This window comes from Hippoglossus stenolepis, chromosome 5 (genome assembly GCF_022539355.2).
Source record: "Hippoglossus stenolepis isolate QCI-W04-F060 chromosome 5, HSTE1.2, whole genome shotgun sequence".
Classification (NCBI taxonomy): Eukaryota; Metazoa; Chordata; class Actinopteri; order Pleuronectiformes; family Pleuronectidae; genus Hippoglossus; species Hippoglossus stenolepis.
In genome coordinates, this window is record NC_061487.1 from 23323809 (window position 1) to 23342097 (window position 18289).

An 18289-nucleotide genomic window follows, 5' to 3' on the forward strand; every position below is an offset into this window, starting at 1 on the left:
TAACTATTAAATGTGTCAGATTTTATATCATATAAATTCAATTCTCCTTAAAATAGATTTTTCTGTGACGCCTCGATTGAGAACGTCTCTTTCTTTCCCTCTGAATTACGTCAGGGCAGCAACATTGGTTCCGCTTCGCGTTGGCCCGAACTGTTTTTGACGTTACTCCAACATGTCCACGCTAACCTGACAGATGTGAGTCGTGTGACCGCTGCGATGCTGAACTGTGAGTAAATGCAGCAGCGTGTTTAAAAACCACCTGGGAACTTAAATCGGAACAAAGATGGCTCGGGTTGTGAAGGTGTTTCGGACCCTGAGGAACCACTGGAAGAAATCCACGTTCGCTGCGTGCGTCCTGTCATACGGGAGCTACTGGCTGTATGGGAAACACTGGTGGGTGTCTCTGTGAATGGTGTTTACACGTTTTTTTAAACATCGAGGCTGTTTACGTGTCTGACATCTTGTCTTTTAATCCCATTAGTGACAGTATTCTGCGGAGGGAGGCGTGTCTAGTGGCCAGGGTAAGACACGAGATCTGTCAGTAATAATGTGCAGGTTGTAGTCCACAAAGTGCAGGTTGTAGTCCACGAAGTACCAATTGTAGTCCACGAAGTACCGATTGTAGTCCACAAAGTGCAGATTGTAGTCCACGAAGTGCAGGTTGTAGTCCACGAAGTACAGATTGTAGTCCACGAAGTACAGTTGTAGTCCACGATGTGCAGATTGTAGTCCACAAAGTACAGTTGTAGTCCACGATGTGCAGGTTGTAGTCCACAAAGTGCAGATTGTAGTCCACGATGTGCAGATTGTCGTCCACGAAGTACAGTTGCAGTCCACGAAGTACAGTTGTAGTCCACGAAGTACAGTTGTAGTCCACGATGTGCAGATTGTCGTCCACGAAGTACAGATTGTAGTCCACGAAGTACAGATTGTAGTCCACAAAGTGCAGATTGTAGTCCACGAAGTACAGAATCTGTGAGTGATACAATCAAGCCTCAAGTGCCCATAGTCCTACTCATCAAAATCTCTTTCAGGAATTTGGGCGTCAGCAGATTGCACCTCAGGAGCGGCTGAGGAAAGCAATGGTCATCATGAACCCTGCAGCCTGTAATGGGTGAGAAGAGACACATCTCAAAACATCTCACTGACCGTTCTGCTGGGACACCATTCTTACTTTGTTTTCCAACTCTGTGTCAAAATCTCCCTCAGCAAAGCCAGCAAACTGTTTGAAAAGAATGCTGCTCCTATTTTACACCTGGCTGGTGTGGAGGTCACAGTCGTAAAGGTATCCTTTGCTTTTTAGTTTTCAGATTTGAGTTGCTCTACATGGGTTTTCATTGTGTGGCTCCATGATTTTATACTGTCTCCTCATCTACAGACGGACTATGAAGGCCAGGCCAAAAAGATGATTGAGCTGATGGAACACACAGACATGCTGATTGTAGCCGGAGGAGATGGCACCTTACAGGAAGTCATCACAGGGTTACTGAGAAGGCCAGATCAAGTAGGCATAATGACAGTAATTGTCATTTTATTGTGGTTAACAGCTAAATGAGACCAGAATACATTTTTGTTTTCTTTTTCTGTTCTTATTTTTCTTATTATAGGACACATTCAGCAAAATGCCGATCGGATTCATTCCACTGGGATCTCACAATACCCTGAGTCCGAGTCTTCACCTCCTCAGTAACAACAAGGTCCAGTAAGTAATGTGATCAGAACCATCCCCACAGATCTGACAACCCCATGAGGGGTCAATATTGATTTCCTCATGAGTAACTTGCACAAATTTTTACGCCTTTTTTAACATTTCCAGAGACATTACATCTGCAACTCTGTCGATACTGAAGGGAGAAACTGTGCCTCTAGATGTTTTACAAATTCAAGTAAGGAACTGATTTGTTTTACTTTGCAAAGCCTCAAACATATATTGTACATATTTGTTTTCATGTCAAATCAATAGATCATTTCATGAAAATGTGCAATAACTTCCAGGCCTATATAAATATACCATTGACCTTATGTTAACATAGATATTAGTACAATACAACTTAAAACTTGAGCCTACATTTGTTTGAAAATAATGTCACAACTTACAACAATAAACAGTTTTTGCCCTGAGTTATTAAATGAAGTGTTAGCACATCAACAGGAATTTAAACTTGTGTGGTTCTCAGGGGGAGAAGGATCAGCCGGTCTTCGCTCTGACTGGTTTGCGTTGGGGAGCTTTCAGAGATGTGGCTTCAAAAATCAGCAAGTAAGATTACTTTGTTCTGACTGTTACCATGGTTACTGATAATGATATAATCCACGATACATAATGTAAGACTAATTAACTATGATATTTCCCCTCAGGTATTGGTACCTCGGGCCACTGAAGTCAAATGCAGCACATTGGTTTAGTACTTTAAAGGTGAGGTGATATGTCAGCTGTGTGATACTGGAAAGCCATGTCAGCACATTCAGTCATTCTACTTTAAAATGCTGTTGTCGAGGTTTTTATGATGTATTCATGGTGCTTTTAAAGAGTTGTTATATACCTGTGTGATGTATTTTAATCACACATTGTCATTAAACATCCCTCAGGAGTGGCCCCTGGTCCGGGAAGCGTCAATATCCTACTTGGCCCCCAGCCTCCGGCCCGCTGACCTGCCCCTATATAAGCCCACCAGGCCAAATCTGCTCAACCGCATCGCCCGCAGACTGAAAAACTACTGGAACCCGCCTGTGGAAGGTCAGTGAGATTGTGTTGATGCTTTGGTTATAAATTATCCCCACAACTCAACAGAACAGTGGATTTTACAGTTATATTTTTGTGTTGTTTACGTGTGTGTGTTTGCTCAGAGCCTCCAAAAGTGGAAGAGCCGGAGAAGTGGGAGGAGAAGCAGCTGTCAACTTTAGAGCTGTTCATTCAAACGCACAACAAAAACCCTGTGGAGACGGTGAGTCCAAATATAACTGTACTGATAACATCTCGTTCCAATTGTTATAAAACCAGAGCACTTAACATGTTGATGTGATTCCATTAAACCCCATCATTAATCATAATTCTTTCTATTTATTTGAACTTGCAGCGTGTGAATGACTCCCTGATGATCTGTGCGGAGCCGGACGACTTCACTGTGGGCGAGTTCATCACTGTTGGGTCAGTAGTTAAAGTACAATTTAAAGTTTGTTTGAAACAAAAACTTATTTAGGCCATACACTTTATTTAAAGGTTCATGTTTATGCAAATCTAAGTAAAAGAAAGTAAATATTCTTCACTATAGGAAAAAAAAAGATGAGGACTCAACTGTTTTCACTAAAAACGCCACAAAACTGGAAGTCAGCGCTTGTCAGCTGCAGCTGCCCGAGGTCAGTATCCCTGACGTGATTTTATTAATACAATTTTATTGCTCAACCTAATTTCTAATTCTCAGTGTGTTGGCATTTAACTTTGTATTCTGACTCCGAAGGGCACCACTGGCTTCTACAACATCGACAACGAGGAGTATGAGGCCATGCCTGTGGAGATAAGGCTGTTGCCACGGAAACTGCGCTTCTTCATCAGCGCAGAGCGCAGGGAGCAGCTCATGTCACAGACGCAGTGAGAAAATATAAAATCACAAGGAGGACGAGAATAAGCAGAACAAACACAAAAGAATTCATGAAACTTGTGTTCGTCAATCGATCAGGAAGTGCTGACGGTCCGTACAATCTGTTTTACTACTTATTAACATAAATGTTATTATTTTTAACTGTTATGAAGAGGATTCATTTACAGATTGTTATATGTTAAAGGACCAAGACTTTGTTTCTCTAAACTAGTAACACATGTATAGTTTGTCTTACAAGGACTTTGTTTGCTGGATTATTTACTATATCCCTCATATCTGAACTTGGCCAATAAAAATGTGTGTCCAGTTCCGTGCAAAGTGTTTTTATACCAGTGTGACCATAGGTTAACATTTAGCAGACGCCTGGTTTAAGAGGCACAGGCGTTTGTTGGATGGCTGGAGGTGAGAGGGTGTGAAGTAAAAGTTGAAGCTGCAGTTCCACCACTGAGGTGAGAGGACAAAGGACCAGAGTGATGGAGCCGTTGTCACAGAGACAGGAAGGATAATTAAAGTGGCCAAACACAAGTTGCATGATGCGAGCGGCTGCTGGGATGTAGAGGAGACTGGACCGTTAAGGCAGCTCATAGATGAACATGAAAGAGAACAATACTGCAGGCTTCTGATCAGGAGCTTGGCAGTGAGCTCGGTGAGTCTGTGTCTGATCCGACAGATGGTGTAAACTGCAAATCTGCAGGATTAAGCTGCGCGGCTGCATCACAGGCCTCCTATTATTATATTTAGTTTAGGATTGCATTGGACGTTCTTGGTTTTATTTTGCTTATTACAATCATTTGTTTTTTATTTTACATCTTTAAAGATACATTTGGGTGGAATGTACATTTAAGTAGGCTACTGTATCTAAGTTCAATTTTAATTTACTTGAGCTAAATATTGTACTACTCCTAAATATTGTAGTACTACTACTTTTTACTCAACCACCTTTATTTTACAGCTTTAGTTATGAGTCACTTTGAATATTAAGTTGCTGTATACAAAATATGGTGCGTTCTTATAGATTAGATAAGGGAATATAAGGAGAAATAATCAACTACAACAGTCAAATTTTATGCAAATATTTAAATAATAAAATACTTTATAGTTTAACACTCACATGAGACATTTATCTGCGCATGAGAACTTTTACTTTTGAAACTTAAAGAACACTCTGCTGAAAATACTGATCTACTAAGTACTGCACTTTAAGTACAATTTTAAATGCACATCTTTTACCTTGAACAATTTGTTTTTATTGCTGCTTTTACTTCTTTGTTATTTGCTGCTTTCCCTTGAAGCCACACTAAATAACTTTTATTGAGCGACAGCGCCCTCTGCAGCCACATGTAGAGATTAAGTCTGTTGGGCGTAGAGAAAAAACAAGTTGAGTGGATCTCTGACTGCATCGTCCCGCTCACTGAACTGAAACATAACTTAATGGTGGATATTACCCATGATCCTCGGCTTCCTTGACTAGAAGATCTGCTGATGTAACAAATCTACAAAACTGTTCAGAATTCTTCATGTTTTAAGTTTCTTTGCTGAATATTGGAGATAAAGGCTGGTTTCTAAAGACTGCTTAGTCTTTTAAACTGATCTACAGCTCAGCATCACTCTTCTACTTGCTGGACCTGGTTCTGGTAATTAGAGCTGTTAGTCAAAATTACAAAGAGCAAGAACAGACATTCAGGGTGAGGAGGGGGAATGAAAGAGGAAACATTCTCCCTATTCCAAGTCAGCGAACCATCAAACACATTTTGAAGCTGCTATTGTAAAGGTAAAAAAGTTTTTCATAAAGGGCAGAGAACGGTTCAGGCAAACAAGGATTATAAAGAAGGCTGAAGAAGCAGAGGATTAGAAAGCTCTTAACCAGTATCAGTGTTTTATTGTCTTACAATGGCAGTACAGTGAAATTAACAGTTGCTCATGCTATTGAGTTGACGTGTACATTATTACTGACAGTGTTTCACATTAGTAAAGGTGAAGACTTACTCGTTATTCTTTGAATAAACTTTGAATCACGTTACAATCGAGAAGATAAACGGTTACAACTATTTGGATGTGCTGCTGCATGTGTGCAATACGTCTGCTGTCTCTGACAATCAGTAGTGACGCGCTGTACAAACGGATTCGTTCGGCTGCTGCCCGGCTGCGAGCGACTCCACAAAGAAGGCATTTTATACAGTGGCATGTGGTGTGTACGTTTCTTTTTTTACATCGAACGTACACCTGTAAAGCAAACACTGTCGGAGATAAGAAAACATGTCTCCTGACGAGCAAACAAGAGGCGACAGGTTCCACTGGAGACAGTAAGGTCATTCAGAGGTGCTCGGAACAACGGACTTAATCTTTCAGCAAATAACGCCGAGGAACGCACGTTAGTGAGTCGCCCGCTGCTTTGACGTGAGAAGGTCACATGTCTTTTAAGGCCCCATTTAAACAACAAAGCACAAGTGTCCTTTTCTTTCACATACAACACTTTCTTCAGTTTTTATCCAACTCGGAAAACACCATGACTCACTTGGGTTTCAAATCAAACTATAAAATTTGAGGTTCTCAACCTGTGGCCCCTGAAAACTAAATACTTTGGGACTCTTTTTGTGTCGGAATAAGAATTAGGCTTTTCTCCAGTGTACTTCCTCACAGTACACATGACCAAGTATCACTACCTCTCCCAAGGCCCAACAGTCCCCTTGCAAAACCACATTTAAATTCACTAGATCCACATTTTTTAAAAATTGGATCTGGACACAATTGCACACTGCTCCTATCTCTCAATTTTAGAGAAAGCGATAAAAATAAAACTCCTGGATCCGTCCCCTGATCCGGATCCGCACCAAACTATTTCATGTATTCCTTCCAAACAGACAAACGCAGATGCAACCTTGGCGGAGGGAATGACAGTGTCCATCAGGGGGCCCACGACAAGGTTGAGAACCACTGCACCGAAAATATATATACGAGGCATCGACATCATCCTCATGTGTTCCAATGTGGAACAGATCATCACTCTGATTGACAATGAGATGGATGAACACAACCGGGTCTGCCAGCCGCCTTCAAAAACACACAGTTGGCCCGTCTCTGGAGCTGGATCCTCTGAATGGGGCCGCGATGAAAAGAAGCCAGAGAAGCCCTCAGAGGGAACAGACGGGGGCCTTTCTGTGAACGCACCCGTAGAGGAGGAGTTAAAGCTCCAGCTCAGCCCTAAACATGACATTAGCAGATCTAAAAAAAAAAAAAACCCACAAAGGAGTCTTTGTCACGAATGCAGACAAGAAGAGGGGGAGCCGTTTGAGGCTGACAAACAAGGAAACTCCAAACGGCTCCATCGAGGACTCTTCATTCAGTGGGATCACTAGAGATATCGAACCAGCCTCTGTGTACAGTGAAAGCCTGGATACGGTTTTGCAACAACACACACACAAAAATACACAAAAAAATCCTCGACTACACAACCACTTGCTGGCTCATAAACATAGCATCTAAAAAAAACACACACACACACACACACATTACAGTTAAGCATGATCACTGTGTGCAGCAGGAAACAGTCCAGTGGTGAACATGGTGCAGCATTCATGATAAGTTAAGAGTTATAGAGTCACATTCATTAATCAGTCCTTTTTCCAGTTAAGACAAAGTAGACACAACACATGACAAAACATCCCCGACAACGCTTTCACTGAAACTGGGATCGAACCGAGACGCTCGTGTTGAAGGTGCATCAAAGTGAACTAAGTATTTATAACAGCTTTTCCCTTCAGGATAATTATAATTAATGAAAAAGAGGTTTTCAGCAAACGACTGTGCGGCTGAATCTACATGAAAAAAGGCAGATACCTTCAGCCGCCACAGACTCATATTGCTTTCTTCTTTTGAAAAGGCAAATTAAGTGGTCACAAAGCTTTTTGAAATAGTAGCTTCACAAGAGCAAGGAACATATCTCGAACACCTACGTATGGTATTACAGCAGAGGATCTGACGTCGTTGAATTTGTCACACGTTACGGAGGCTAGAATTTCAAACAAAAGGTTTTTGAAGCACACAAATTAAACTCTAGCTCTAAAAACTTGTCCAAATCATATGAATGTGTTCTTCGGAGAAAGCACAATTGAGCAGAGAGCGACTGAGCATCCTGCTGCGATGACCAGGCCTTATCCAGACAGGTTTATGTTTTCCAGTGCTTAAAGCCTGGCCACGTGAGCTGGGAATCTGAGTCAGTCAAGAGCAAACAAGGAGTCACAGAAGTGATGGAAGATGTGAAAGGCTCTAAGGGGCGTGCACCAACGCTAGGTGTCCTTTTTACCCACGCTGGCTGGAAACGGTCTCTACAGGTCAGATGAGACACAAACACGGGGAGGGGGGGGAACACACACCCAGCAGAGTACAGCAGGCGGCAGATGAAGCCCCAGGGTGGAGGCAGTGTCTTCAGTGTCTTGGTGTGTGTGGGCCTTGAAGGCACAGATAATCCAGTGACGTCCTGAGATTCCCAGGCTGAGTGAGGAGGAGGATGGGGGGCTCAGGAGCAACAGAGGTTGTCTATGACCAGGGCGACGTCGATACCGTACACCTCCAGCAGGTCGAGCAGGAAGGAGCGGTCACACTGGGGATCCAGCCCCATGGCTCTCACGTGATCAGCGGTTAGGGTGGGGTCAGAGCTCCCTGCCACCTCGGACAGGGTCTGGAAGATGCGGTTGTTCAGCTCCATGAAGAATCTACGATTGGAGGTTTGAAGAAAACGGTATCAGGCGGTGGTCCCCCATAGCACATTAAAACTCTCAAATGAAAGAAGAATGAAGGAAAGGAATGAAGGTTTGAAGGAAAGGAACGGAAGGGAAAGGAAAGGAGGAACAAAGGAGGGGAAGGAAGGGAACGAAGGAACGATGGAAAGGAATGATGGAAAGAAGGAACGAAAGGAAGGAAGAAAGAAAGAAAGTAAAAGAAGGAATGAAGGAAGGAGAGGAGTAAGAGAAGGAACGAAGGAAGTAAAAAAAGGAACTTTAAGTAAAGGAAGGGAAGGAAGGGAAAGAAGGAAAGTGAAAGGAGGAAGGAAGAAAAGAAGAAATGGATAGACAGATAGACAGATAAAATATAAATACATCCTGTGTTACATAACTATGAATAAACTTGCGGAGGACTCACAGAATGAAAAGATCCTCCTCGTTAGACGTGCAGTCTCCGTCCACCTCCTGCGAGTACAGCAGCAGTTGTCTGGGGAAAAAAAGTAATCATCCATCAATATGAAATCTGAGAGATACGACCTCAAACCACTAACCACTGACCTCAAACCACCATTAACAGCTGATGTGAGGGACTCGTTCTCACAAATTGATATTGATTTCAAATGTAGCGCAGTTCATTTAATTCCACTTGTTGGCGTACCTCTGCTCACTCAGTTTCCTGTACTTCTCCTTGTCCGCCGCGTTCAGCCGGAGCAGCGGCTGCAAATGGCTCCTGTGTGTTTTCACATTCTGGTTATCGATGTAGACGTCGTACAGATCCTTCTTCTCCTCAAAGATCTTCTCTGTGGTACCTTCACACATAAAAAGAGATTGTATGTTTATACTTAAATAGATTTTTTATTTTTAAATGGTGGTAAATGAGCTTTTAAAAGTCAACCTCCACTCACAGGCCACATATGACATCTCTGTTTCCAGTGTGGTGATGTCGGCTATGTTGATGTAGAAGTACGGACGCAACTCAGGCACAGAGACGCCGACTCCAGGTAGAGACACGTTGGCCAGGCAGCAAAGGCAGTAAACTGAGGAAGCACAAGTTCATGTAGAATTAAACATCTCTCCTGTGTCTGCTGCAATAAAGCTGTGTGTGTGTGTAAAAGCCTTTATATCTGAGCTGCTCACCCCTGTAGCAGACCACACCTACAGGCGGAGGGGAGAAGATGAGGAGACGTTTCCTCAGCAACGCAAACTTCCACAGCACCATGATCTGCTCCCCGAAGAACTGGATGAACTGGGACATGCAGCCCGCAGGGTGGGTGATCTGCAGGAGAGCAAACAGTCACACATACTGTTGTTTTATGGGACTAAAATCTGAGGAGAACATGCAACACTGCAAGTGTGTTCGGTTGATTTCTGCACCTTCATTTCTGGGTGCATGCAGCGGTTGATGGTGGTGACACTCCAGGTCGGACAAGCGGTGACCAGGCCATTTCCTGTCGGGGGAAGGACGGCCTTCTTGTCCTCGTAGAAGGCCTCCAGTGGAGAATACTGGCCTGGACACTTCAACTGGAGTCTACGAGAAAAGAAGAGCAGGAAGACGAAGAGAGTTTATAACATTTTCAGGTTTGTGTAAGTAGTCTCTTGAATCACGACTTTAAAGAGTTCGCCCATAGTGATTAACGACTTCTGAGCATTAGTGCAAATTAAAATCATGAAGCTGAATATGAGCATGCATTTTTGAGACTTCTGTATATTGATGATCTGTCATCTGTCGCTGTGCTGCACAGTGTAAATATAAAGAATTGTGCATATAATATTAGATAAAGCTATTTATTTCCTCCATGATGCAAGATTACAGGTTGTGCTTAGTTAGTATCCATCACTAACATCAGTCCTCTTTGTATTTAACCTGAAATGGTGGCTGTGTTTTACTGTATTTTTATTCACAGTCAATGTGGAGTTGAGCTTTCGTGAGAGGATTGAAGCAGCAGCAGCACAGAGTCACTGAGGAGAAGAGAGACGCTGTCAGGCTTTGTTTCACTTCCGTGCTTAGACTTCATACAAAAACTGCCTGTAAATGGGCTCCTGTGACGATAGCTGTGACTGGGACTCTGGCTTCATGTATAATAGATGAGAACATTTAAACAAAGGAGTGCGGACAGGAGGTAGGCACATAAGGAGGAACGTGTAAACACAGTTGGGTAGGGGAGAAAAAAACAAGGTGAGGAAAGAACTAATCGTGAAGAGAAACTCGCACATGCAGATAACTCACCGGACTTGGTTCTCCAGGAAGTGCATGTAGCGGTACAGCAGGGTGTAGGACGGAGACAGAATTCCCACAGACTTCATCCTCGCCCCCCTCTCCAGCTCACTGTCCACAGGCATGTTGGCGAAACAGGCCAGGCCGAAGTAACAGCCTTTACGGAAATAACTAAAAACAAGAGCAGGAATAAACACGGTGTTATGGAGACTAGAGACTGAACTAGAGCCCGGCTGATTGATCTGCTGGTGGATATCAGCCTTTCACAGGTAGATTGGTCTAAGTATACAGATATGAGAACTTTATTATTTAGGATAAACGATGCAGAAAAGATATGCATTTATAATAAAATTATATTTGCACTGGATGATATGGTCAATAATTATGTCAATTTTCATATTGGTCAATATCAATAATTATCAAAAAATGTCACATTATTATTATTGAATAAATGATTAATTATGTGTTCTACCTCGTCACTGTGCTGCAGACAATACAAAAGCATTATATAGAAATATTGGACTTTTGTTCTATTGCAATTGATGAAAATAATGTTGGGATAATAACTGATATTGTTTTTATTGCCCCGCCCAACATTTTATGTAAAACATTTATTTTCTTAATTCAAGTTCTTTATATTTCTTCATATTTCTGTTTTGCTGTTATTTTAAGTTGTTTATGATAAAGTTCAAGTTAAAGCCTCAGTTACATTTCTTTTTCAAAAGGGTTCGATATTGACATTTTAGATTTAGGACACATTGCCAAATTGTGGTATCAGAAATCTTTGACCCCCTAATATCAGCATTGGCCCCAAAACAAATCTGTATCAGTCGGACTCTAGACTCTAGAAACTGAATTTCACTCTCACGTACATGAAGTCACTGGTGATCCGGTGAGAGCCACTGGCCATCGACTTGAATTCCACTCCGTCAAGGTTGATGTCATGAGGCAGGCACCACTCCACCATGTTCCCTGCCAGACACACACACACACACACACACACACACACACACACACACACACAGACACAGTTATTTATTGTCAACTTTCATTCTGACCACTTCCTCCAAGTCGCTCCGTGTTACAGTGGCAAGAGGTCATGTGAGAAAACACTGACTCAGCTACTGTCACTGTCCAAACACTGAACTCTCCCACATGTGAATCCACTGACATCCTGATCCTGATCCTCTGGTGACTGACTGCTGACATGAGAAGTTTTCTGTTTTCAAACGATACCATAGTTTAAATAGTGCAAAACTGTACAATTATATATAAAAAAACTAAACTGAATCTACTGAGCTGGATTTACAGCTTAATTTATTGTTGCTCTTGCATGAGAGCTGCAGATTGCAAAAACTGGAAATCTTCATAAAGGAAGTTCACTTCTTACTCCATCAAAAGCTAAAACGGTTATTTCACCACATTGAACTGATCCTCTACTGTAAAATTGTTTACTTGGGTTTAACGTTAGAATATTTTGATGACCACAGACAACTGGATATTGGAGAAGGGAATTAACATAAACAATATATCATATCATATTCTGGATAATATTCTGTCAGGGATTATTTGTGGTTGTTTCAAATATGAATAATAAAAACCTCTGAGGCTCTGCTTGTTTACCTGATCTCGTATCGAACGTGACCACAAACACAGCCACGATCTGGTCCTTCTCCTCCCACTGATCCCTCACCGAGAGGCCGGGGAAGGGAACACGACGATCCGCTCCCAGAGGCTCCGGACGAGTCCACCCCGGCCCGCGGGGATCCGTCAGCGGGCGGCCCGGGCTCCGGTCCCCGCTGGCAACAACAGCTGTGACCGCCTTGGACGGGCTGCAGATCTTGGTTTTTGTTGCGGTGCCCCACCCAGGACCAGGCGCGGTCCCGCCGGGTGCCTTCGAACTTTTCCCCGCCGGAGCGTCCTCTGTCAGCGGCGGCGGCTGCAGCGGGCCCGCCTGGCTGGGGTCGGGCGGCGGGGGGATCTCCTCCCAGTCCAGCAGCGGGGCTCGGTCCGACTGCTTCACCATGGCGCTGCTGCCTCGGGGTGGGGGACGGACACGGGGAGAGATAACACAGAGAGTCCGAGGTCCGGTGCGATGGAGCGGGTTACACGGTGCGCTGCTGCCGGCTGTGGATCATGTTCTGCGGCCGCTCTCCGGGTGTTTTCTGTGGATCTGAGTCACATCCACGATCGAGCTGCTCTTCCTCCCTGTCTCACTGTTGTGATGACGTCGGTCACTTCCGCCCACGTGTCTGTATTACTATTTAATACAATGACCCAATTTGGGTTATAGGATATTTATTTTATCCATATATAGTATTACAACATGTATAATGAGGCTCAGCTGGCTATTAATATATTAGTAATATATTAAATGTTTTATTGCAACTTTATTTAACATGTTTTTATATTGAAATATGTTTTGTTTTAATATACATTGGTAGTAAATGCAAAGTTAGATATGAGTTCATATAATTTGTAGTTGTAGTGTACATATTAATGTGTATATACAACACATTTCATTCAGTTATATATTTATTTATATATATAACTGAATGAAATGTGTGCATGTCATTAACAGCTCCTTTAAAGTCAGGTGTGTGGCGCAGGTAAAAATTCAGCCAATCAGAAAACGCGATGGGTCAAACCGGGCGGGGTAGTTTATTTAAACAGGAAGTAATTTACATACAGGGCGCGAAATTCGAGCGTGTTGTTGTGCTGCTGCTGTTTGCGACTTGTTCGTGAGTAAACGGGATGAACACAACTTGTTACTCAATATCAACACTCACTCTCACACTCACACTCGCACACACACACACACACACACACACGCTAATGTTTATGTGTAGGAAGCATCTGTTGATCTTTCACTTTCAGTCTGAAAATCACAGTGTTAGTTGATTGACTTAAAAATATAAATCATTAAGTTATTTTAACTTGTTGGTTACATGATGGAACTTGTTCTTTAGAAGTGAAAGTCAACAAAGAGTTAATAATGGTGGTCGAGAATCACACTGGATATATGTGGGCCTACCTGCTTCAGAGGTTGAGGCTTTAATTGGCAACATGCATGTTAATTATCTCCCTTATCTTCCTGAAGAGAAATAAACGTAGGACTAATAATGTCAATAAGTATTGTTGCTCTCTTAGGGCAGTCTTACGCAGGATTAAGCATTTTAACGGAAGTCTTTGCCAAACTACAGGCCCCAAGAATGATGATGTTGTTTGAGGAGATCAGCCAGCAGCTGGACTTCTCTAGCTGTGGAGAGGAGGGCAGCAGCAGCGACAACAGCTCTGATGACTTCGCCCCCAGCATCCGCAGTCCCAGGATCCATAGTCCCAGCATCCGCAGTCCCAGGATCCGCAGTCCCAGAATCCACAGTCCCAGCATCCGCAGTCCTAGAAACCACAGTCCCAGGATCCACAGTCCCAGCTCGGCATGCAGGACACCCAGGGTGCAACGCCACCGTGGCAGGAGCCACACCTTGTCTTCCCCTTTCCAGTGCACCAGCCCCATACCGTACACCTCCTGGAGTAAACTTAGGCTCTGTGACTCCCCCAGCACGCCAAAGGTGGGGGAATACTTATTGTCCTTAGTGCACTCATGTAGTCTTGGATGATTTTATCACTCGTCAAACCAGTTTGAGTTCAATACGATGATCTATGTTATTCCAGAGTCTGCTCTCGAAGTCGTCCCAGCCTTGCTCCAGCTCTAAGATAAGTTGCAAACAGAGGAGCCTTCATTTCGCCTCGGCTGCTGCAAACCCCTTCCAGGCGCCTTCTGTCAACGTTAATCCCTTCACCCCCGACACTGTCCGCAGGAACAGTGAGCAGCAGTGGAGGAGCAGCTGCAGGAGTGATGAAGATGACGACTATGGACACAGGTTAACTTGTGGATCGGTCAACACTCACATTACAGGGAAATTACTCCATTTATATTCGAATGTGGATGTCACATTAAAAGCAGTTAATTTTAACATCAAACACTTAAATGACCAGTAGATTCCCACAATCCAGCAGGGGTGAAACTGTTTTTGACATGTGATGGGAGATAGAAATATTTTGAGTCCATTTTCCTGTTTTTAGTGCCCTGACACTGCAGGCCTGACTGTTAAACCCCTTACAAATGCACCTTTACAGTACAAAGGTCTAAAGGCCCTTCTCCATCTTCCAGGATGAAACACAGCCTAACGTCATCTGAGGAGGACGATGAGGCCTTCCTCCCACGAAAGGTACAGCTATTTTCATCCATGCTTTCTGGTGAACGTAACCCTCCCTCTCTGATGACTCTGATGCGATTTCATCAGCAGGCTTTGTCATCTTCAGCTGCCTCCTCACTCACTGTTTTGTCCAAAAACTGACATGCTGCTAGTTTCCGGGATTTCTCTGAGGAATCTCCAACGAAGCACTTCCACCGTGGAAGTGTTTCCTTATTTGGTGACACAACAAAGAAACTCCCCGGTTCTCCGGGCTGTGATCAATCTGGAGACGGGAGAATCTGTGACGTGTTGTGTTCCTTTTTTGGAAATCTTTGTTTTTTTACCACAAGGCCTCTCCGTCTGTTTATCTGGCAGAGACGAGCCATCCAAACCCTCATGCTGTCACGTTATGAGGGCGAGTTCCTGGAGCTGGAGTGCATCGGCGTGGGCGAGTTTGGAGCCGTGTACAAGTGTGTGAAGAGGCTGGATGGTTGCTGGTACGCCATAAAACGCTCTCGACGACCCCTCGCAGGCTCTGCCAATGAGTGAGTCAGCACCATGTCACACTCACACACAGACTTTTTTTTATTATTTGGTTACTGATTTGATCAAATGAACTCATGACCTCCTTTTTTTTGAACATCCTTCCAGGCAGCTGGCCCTAAAGGAAGTATATGCACATGCTGTTCTTGGGCACCACCCACATGTGGTTCGTTATTACTCAGCATGGGCAGAGGACGATCACATGATTATTCAGAATGAATACTGTGATGGTAAGTTTCACATTAACGTCCACAGCACGTAACAAACATGTTAAATGATTAACTGGTTTCACCCGTGTCTGTTTAATGGTTAATTTATTAGCTGGGTTACACAATTATAAAATTATTTGTTCCACAACTGGATTGTTGTTAAGATGTAGCCTTTCCTGGTGATATATTTCATGTTGATGTGATAATCTGTCGAGTTTATCTCTCTCGCATGTAGTTGAGAGTTAAATTTGTTGCATTGGTTTTTATGTCGACTGTTTTGGACCATGTTTTTATGACAAAAGAATAATTTAGGTTATCAGACCGATTCCTTGTTTCTATTATATTTCTACTATGAGAACAAGACAATCATGTGTAGGCTTGTTGGCAGAGGTTTGTGTTCATGTGAGTGCCACGCTAGTTGTAAATATGTTGAGGCAAGATGTGGACGTGTGTGTGTTGAGCCAGGTGGAAGCCTCGGTGATGCCATCGTGAAGAAGCAGGTGCAGTGTGAGCTGTTCTCAGAGGCAGAGTTGAAAGATCTGCTCTTACAAGTGTCCATGGGTCTGAAATACATCCACAGCACAGGCCTGGTGCACTTGGACATCAAGCCAAGTAAGTCCTGTACAGTGGTTCTCACTTAGTGTTTCCTTGCACCTTCTGACAGTGTTTCACCTCTGCAGGTAATATATTTATTTGCCAGCGTCCCTGCCCAACGGCGGCAGGCGAGGGGGAGAGTGAGGAGGAAGATGACAGGAGCGCTCCCGCAGGAGTCATTTTCAAAATTGGTATTCCATTTGATATTAAATATGTTTCTACCTTTTTTTTTTTCTTTTCTTTTTTAAATGTGTGTTTGCTGTTAGTTGTGATTCCTGTTGCTTTCTGCAGGGGATCTGGGTCACGTGACATCAAGCAGCAGTCCTCAAGTTGAGGAAGGGGATAGCCGCTTTCTGGCCAGTGAGATCCTGCATGAGGTGAAACTGTTTTATCCTTGACTGAAAGTAGTTATGGATTCTGAGCTGGTATCAAAAATCATAGATCCAGTATTTATCTCCTAACATGTACGTAAACTGTTTCCTCCCAGGATTACAGCCACCTCCCCAAGGCTGACATCTTTGCTCTGGGCCTCACGGTGCTGCTCGCAGCTGGGGCTCCTCCTCTGCCTCAAAACGGAGATGAGTGGCACAGCCTTCGAGAGGGGAAGCTGCCGGAGCTGCCGCAGGAGCTCTCACCTCCCTTCAGAGGCCTTATACAGGTACTCCAACATAATGGAAGACACTTGGATTTCAGCTGCTTCCTGTGTCGGAGTCAGTCCTAACTCTGGTTCGTTTTATTTTATTTTTTCTCTTGTCAGTTGTTACTGGATCCAGACCAGAGGAAGCGTCCATCTGCCAGGGAGCTTTGCAAGCACACAGTGTTGAGGGATGAGAGGACTGGGAGGCTGGCCACTCAGCTGCGTAGAGAGCTCAACGTGGAGAAGTTCAGGACGGCCATGCTTGAGAAGTAAGACGGGATAATGAAGGATGATTAAAGCTGCAGCTCTGATTCTGGGCTCCAGCTGCTTAAATGTAATGGGTCTCATTCACCAACTGTTCTTAAGAAGAAATGTCTTCACTCTGACATTCAAAAATGTTTTCGTATCTGGGATTTGTTCTTGTGTAAGAACAGAATCTACGCACACTGAAGAGCACATCTTACGCACACTTGACTACTGGAATGCTTGTGTAAAATAATCAGTTATTTGTTATTCACTTTTAATTATGCAGTTTGTGTAAATGTTCTAATTTAAGAAAATTCTTAAACATTATGATATTGGTGAATGAGGCCCCAATGTCCTAGGCATCAGTTTTCAATCTTTAGGGTTTGACTCCCAGAACAAGCTTTAGAGGATTATACCACAAAATAAAGCGTGATAACCATAACCAATCTTTATTTTGCATATGAATAGTTTTGCCTGAGACTGTACCCCTACATGGTGTATTACAGTAATTCTGTAATACATCCTGACAAATCTTTCAGGATGTCTTGTGTATGGTTACTTCATTTATAATAAGGGGGGCAAGTATAAGTACGTCTCTTTTCGAGGCTCTGAATTAACATAAAATGACCAGTAGGTGGCGCAATTTCATATTTTATTGAAAACTGCCACATTATTGTTTTGCACTTTGTTTTATTAAATTATCACATTGATCATAGTATTTAAATTCCCTTCTCCACAGAGAGCTCCAGGAGGCTCGTCAGGCAGCACTGTCCCCCAAGCAGAGCCTCCCTCCTGGGCTGAAAGCTCCTGCCAAGATGGGCTCTCTACCCAAATCAGGGAGGAGACTTGTTGGTCGGAGCACAGCTCGATCCATGAGCTACGATTTCCCTGGATATGGAGTCTGATGGGGGAGGGGGGGAGTGAAGTCCATGTCTCTCCTTCTGAAACAAGATGGTGGTATAAATGCAGAATGTCAAAGTGACGACCGTACAAGCTTATCTGTTCCAGACGGGCACTGGAAAGGACAATCATGGATGGACGACTGGTGTAACTGAAAGTCTGGAGGATGTTGGACAGCATCAGTTTGACACAGATTAGTCCTTTCAAACGTTAAGTGATACATTTCAACATCATGTATCTGCTGAAGACCAATGTCAAGGTCTTGTTTTATTTTTTTTAAACTGTAAATAAACATTTAAACCATTTTTTTCCTCTAACTTAAAACAGCTCTACAAGTCTCGTCTTTTCTCTGAGGTCTAAGTACTTTTAAAAAATAATAAGTTAGACAAAGCTGAAGCAGGGACTTTCCAGCGGAGAGTTGCTCTTATC

At 43.3% G+C, this 18289-nt stretch overlaps 3 protein-coding genes across 5 annotated transcripts; 2 read left to right on the forward strand and 1 right to left on the reverse strand.

Moving 5' to 3' along the window:
* Positions 1 to 139: 139 nt before the first annotated feature.
* agk (acylglycerol kinase) lies at positions 140 to 3902 on the forward strand. The gene is made up of 14 exons (XM_035156151.2): positions 140 to 393; positions 482 to 521; positions 1035 to 1114; positions 1210 to 1285; positions 1379 to 1504; positions 1608 to 1702; positions 1817 to 1886; positions 2178 to 2257; positions 2356 to 2413; positions 2587 to 2734; positions 2845 to 2942; positions 3075 to 3145; positions 3270 to 3354; positions 3456 to 3902. The coding sequence occupies exons 1-14, from the start codon at positions 284 to 286 to the stop codon at positions 3588 to 3590; spliced, it is 1272 nt and encodes a 423-aa protein (XP_035012042.1). The 5' UTR covers positions 140 to 283; the 3' UTR covers positions 3591 to 3902.
* Positions 3903 to 7713: 3811 nt separating this feature from the next.
* On the reverse strand, positions 7714 to 12558 carry dennd11 (DENN domain containing 11). The gene is made up of 9 exons (XM_035156162.2): positions 12156 to 12558; positions 11405 to 11504; positions 10545 to 10703; positions 9692 to 9845; positions 9455 to 9593; positions 9223 to 9354; positions 8976 to 9126; positions 8736 to 8804; positions 7714 to 8308 (listed from the first exon to the last, which is right to left on the reverse strand). The coding sequence occupies exons 1-9, from the start codon at positions 12556 to 12558 to the stop codon at positions 8113 to 8115; spliced, it is 1503 nt and encodes a 500-aa protein (XP_035012053.1). The 3' UTR covers positions 7714 to 8112.
* Positions 12559 to 12627: 69 nt separating this feature from the next.
* On the forward strand, positions 12628 to 18184 carry wee2 (WEE2 oocyte meiosis inhibiting kinase). Of its 3 annotated transcripts, none has more exons than XM_035156159.2 (12): positions 12628 to 12786; positions 13736 to 14104; positions 14208 to 14416; positions 14707 to 14764; positions 15107 to 15276; positions 15383 to 15504; positions 15949 to 16095; positions 16164 to 16268; positions 16369 to 16454; positions 16565 to 16735; positions 16835 to 16983; positions 17700 to 18184. In XM_035156159.2, exons 1-12 carry the CDS (start codon positions 12628 to 12630, stop codon positions 17863 to 17865), a joined length of 1911 nt encoding a protein of 636 aa, XP_035012050.1. In that variant the 3' UTR covers positions 17866 to 18184. The 3 variants fall into 3 exon arrangements, with proteins under 3 accessions (XP_035012050.1, XP_035012047.1, XP_035012048.1); XM_035156156.2 differs by having other exon boundaries at positions 12669 to 12782; XM_035156157.2 differs by lacking the exon at positions 12628 to 12786 and adding an exon at positions 13164 to 13273.
* The last annotated feature ends 105 nt before the right edge of the window (positions 18185 to 18289 follow it).

Excerpts from the sequence above, each read along its gene's own strand:
- wee2 (XM_035156159.2), top strand. The coding sequence starts at position 12,628 with ATGGAGCGGGTTACACGGTGCGCTGCTGCCGGCTGTGGATCATGTTCT. Across the intron at positions 15,277-15,382 it reads CTCGCAGGCTCTGCCAATGA|GCAGCTGGCCCTAAAGGAAG; the intron begins GTGAGTCAGCAC and ends ACATCCTTCCAG. Across the intron at positions 16,984-17,699 it reads AGGACGGCCATGCTTGAGAA|AGAGCTCCAGGAGGCTCGTC; the intron begins GTAAGACGGGAT and ends CCTTCTCCACAG.
- dennd11 (XM_035156162.2), bottom strand. The coding sequence starts at position 12,558 with ATGGTGAAGCAGTCGGACCGAGCCCCGCTGCTGGACTGGGAGGAGATC. Across the intron at positions 10,704-11,404 it reads CGGATCACCAGTGACTTCAT|TTATTTCCGTAAAGGCTGTT; the intron begins GTACGTGAGAGT and ends TCTTGTTTTTAG. Across the intron at positions 9,355-9,454 it reads AGGTGTGGTCTGCTACAGGG|TTTACTGCCTTTGCTGCCTG; the intron begins GTGAGCAGCTCA and ends GTGCTTCCTCAG.
- agk (XM_035156151.2), top strand. The coding sequence starts at position 284 with ATGGCTCGGGTTGTGAAGGTGTTTCGGACCCTGAGGAACCACTGGAAG. Across the intron at positions 1,505-1,607 it reads TACTGAGAAGGCCAGATCAA|GACACATTCAGCAAAATGCC; the intron begins GTAGGCATAATG and ends TTCTTATTATAG. Across the intron at positions 1,887-2,177 it reads TAGATGTTTTACAAATTCAA|GGGGAGAAGGATCAGCCGGT; the intron begins GTAAGGAACTGA and ends TGTGGTTCTCAG.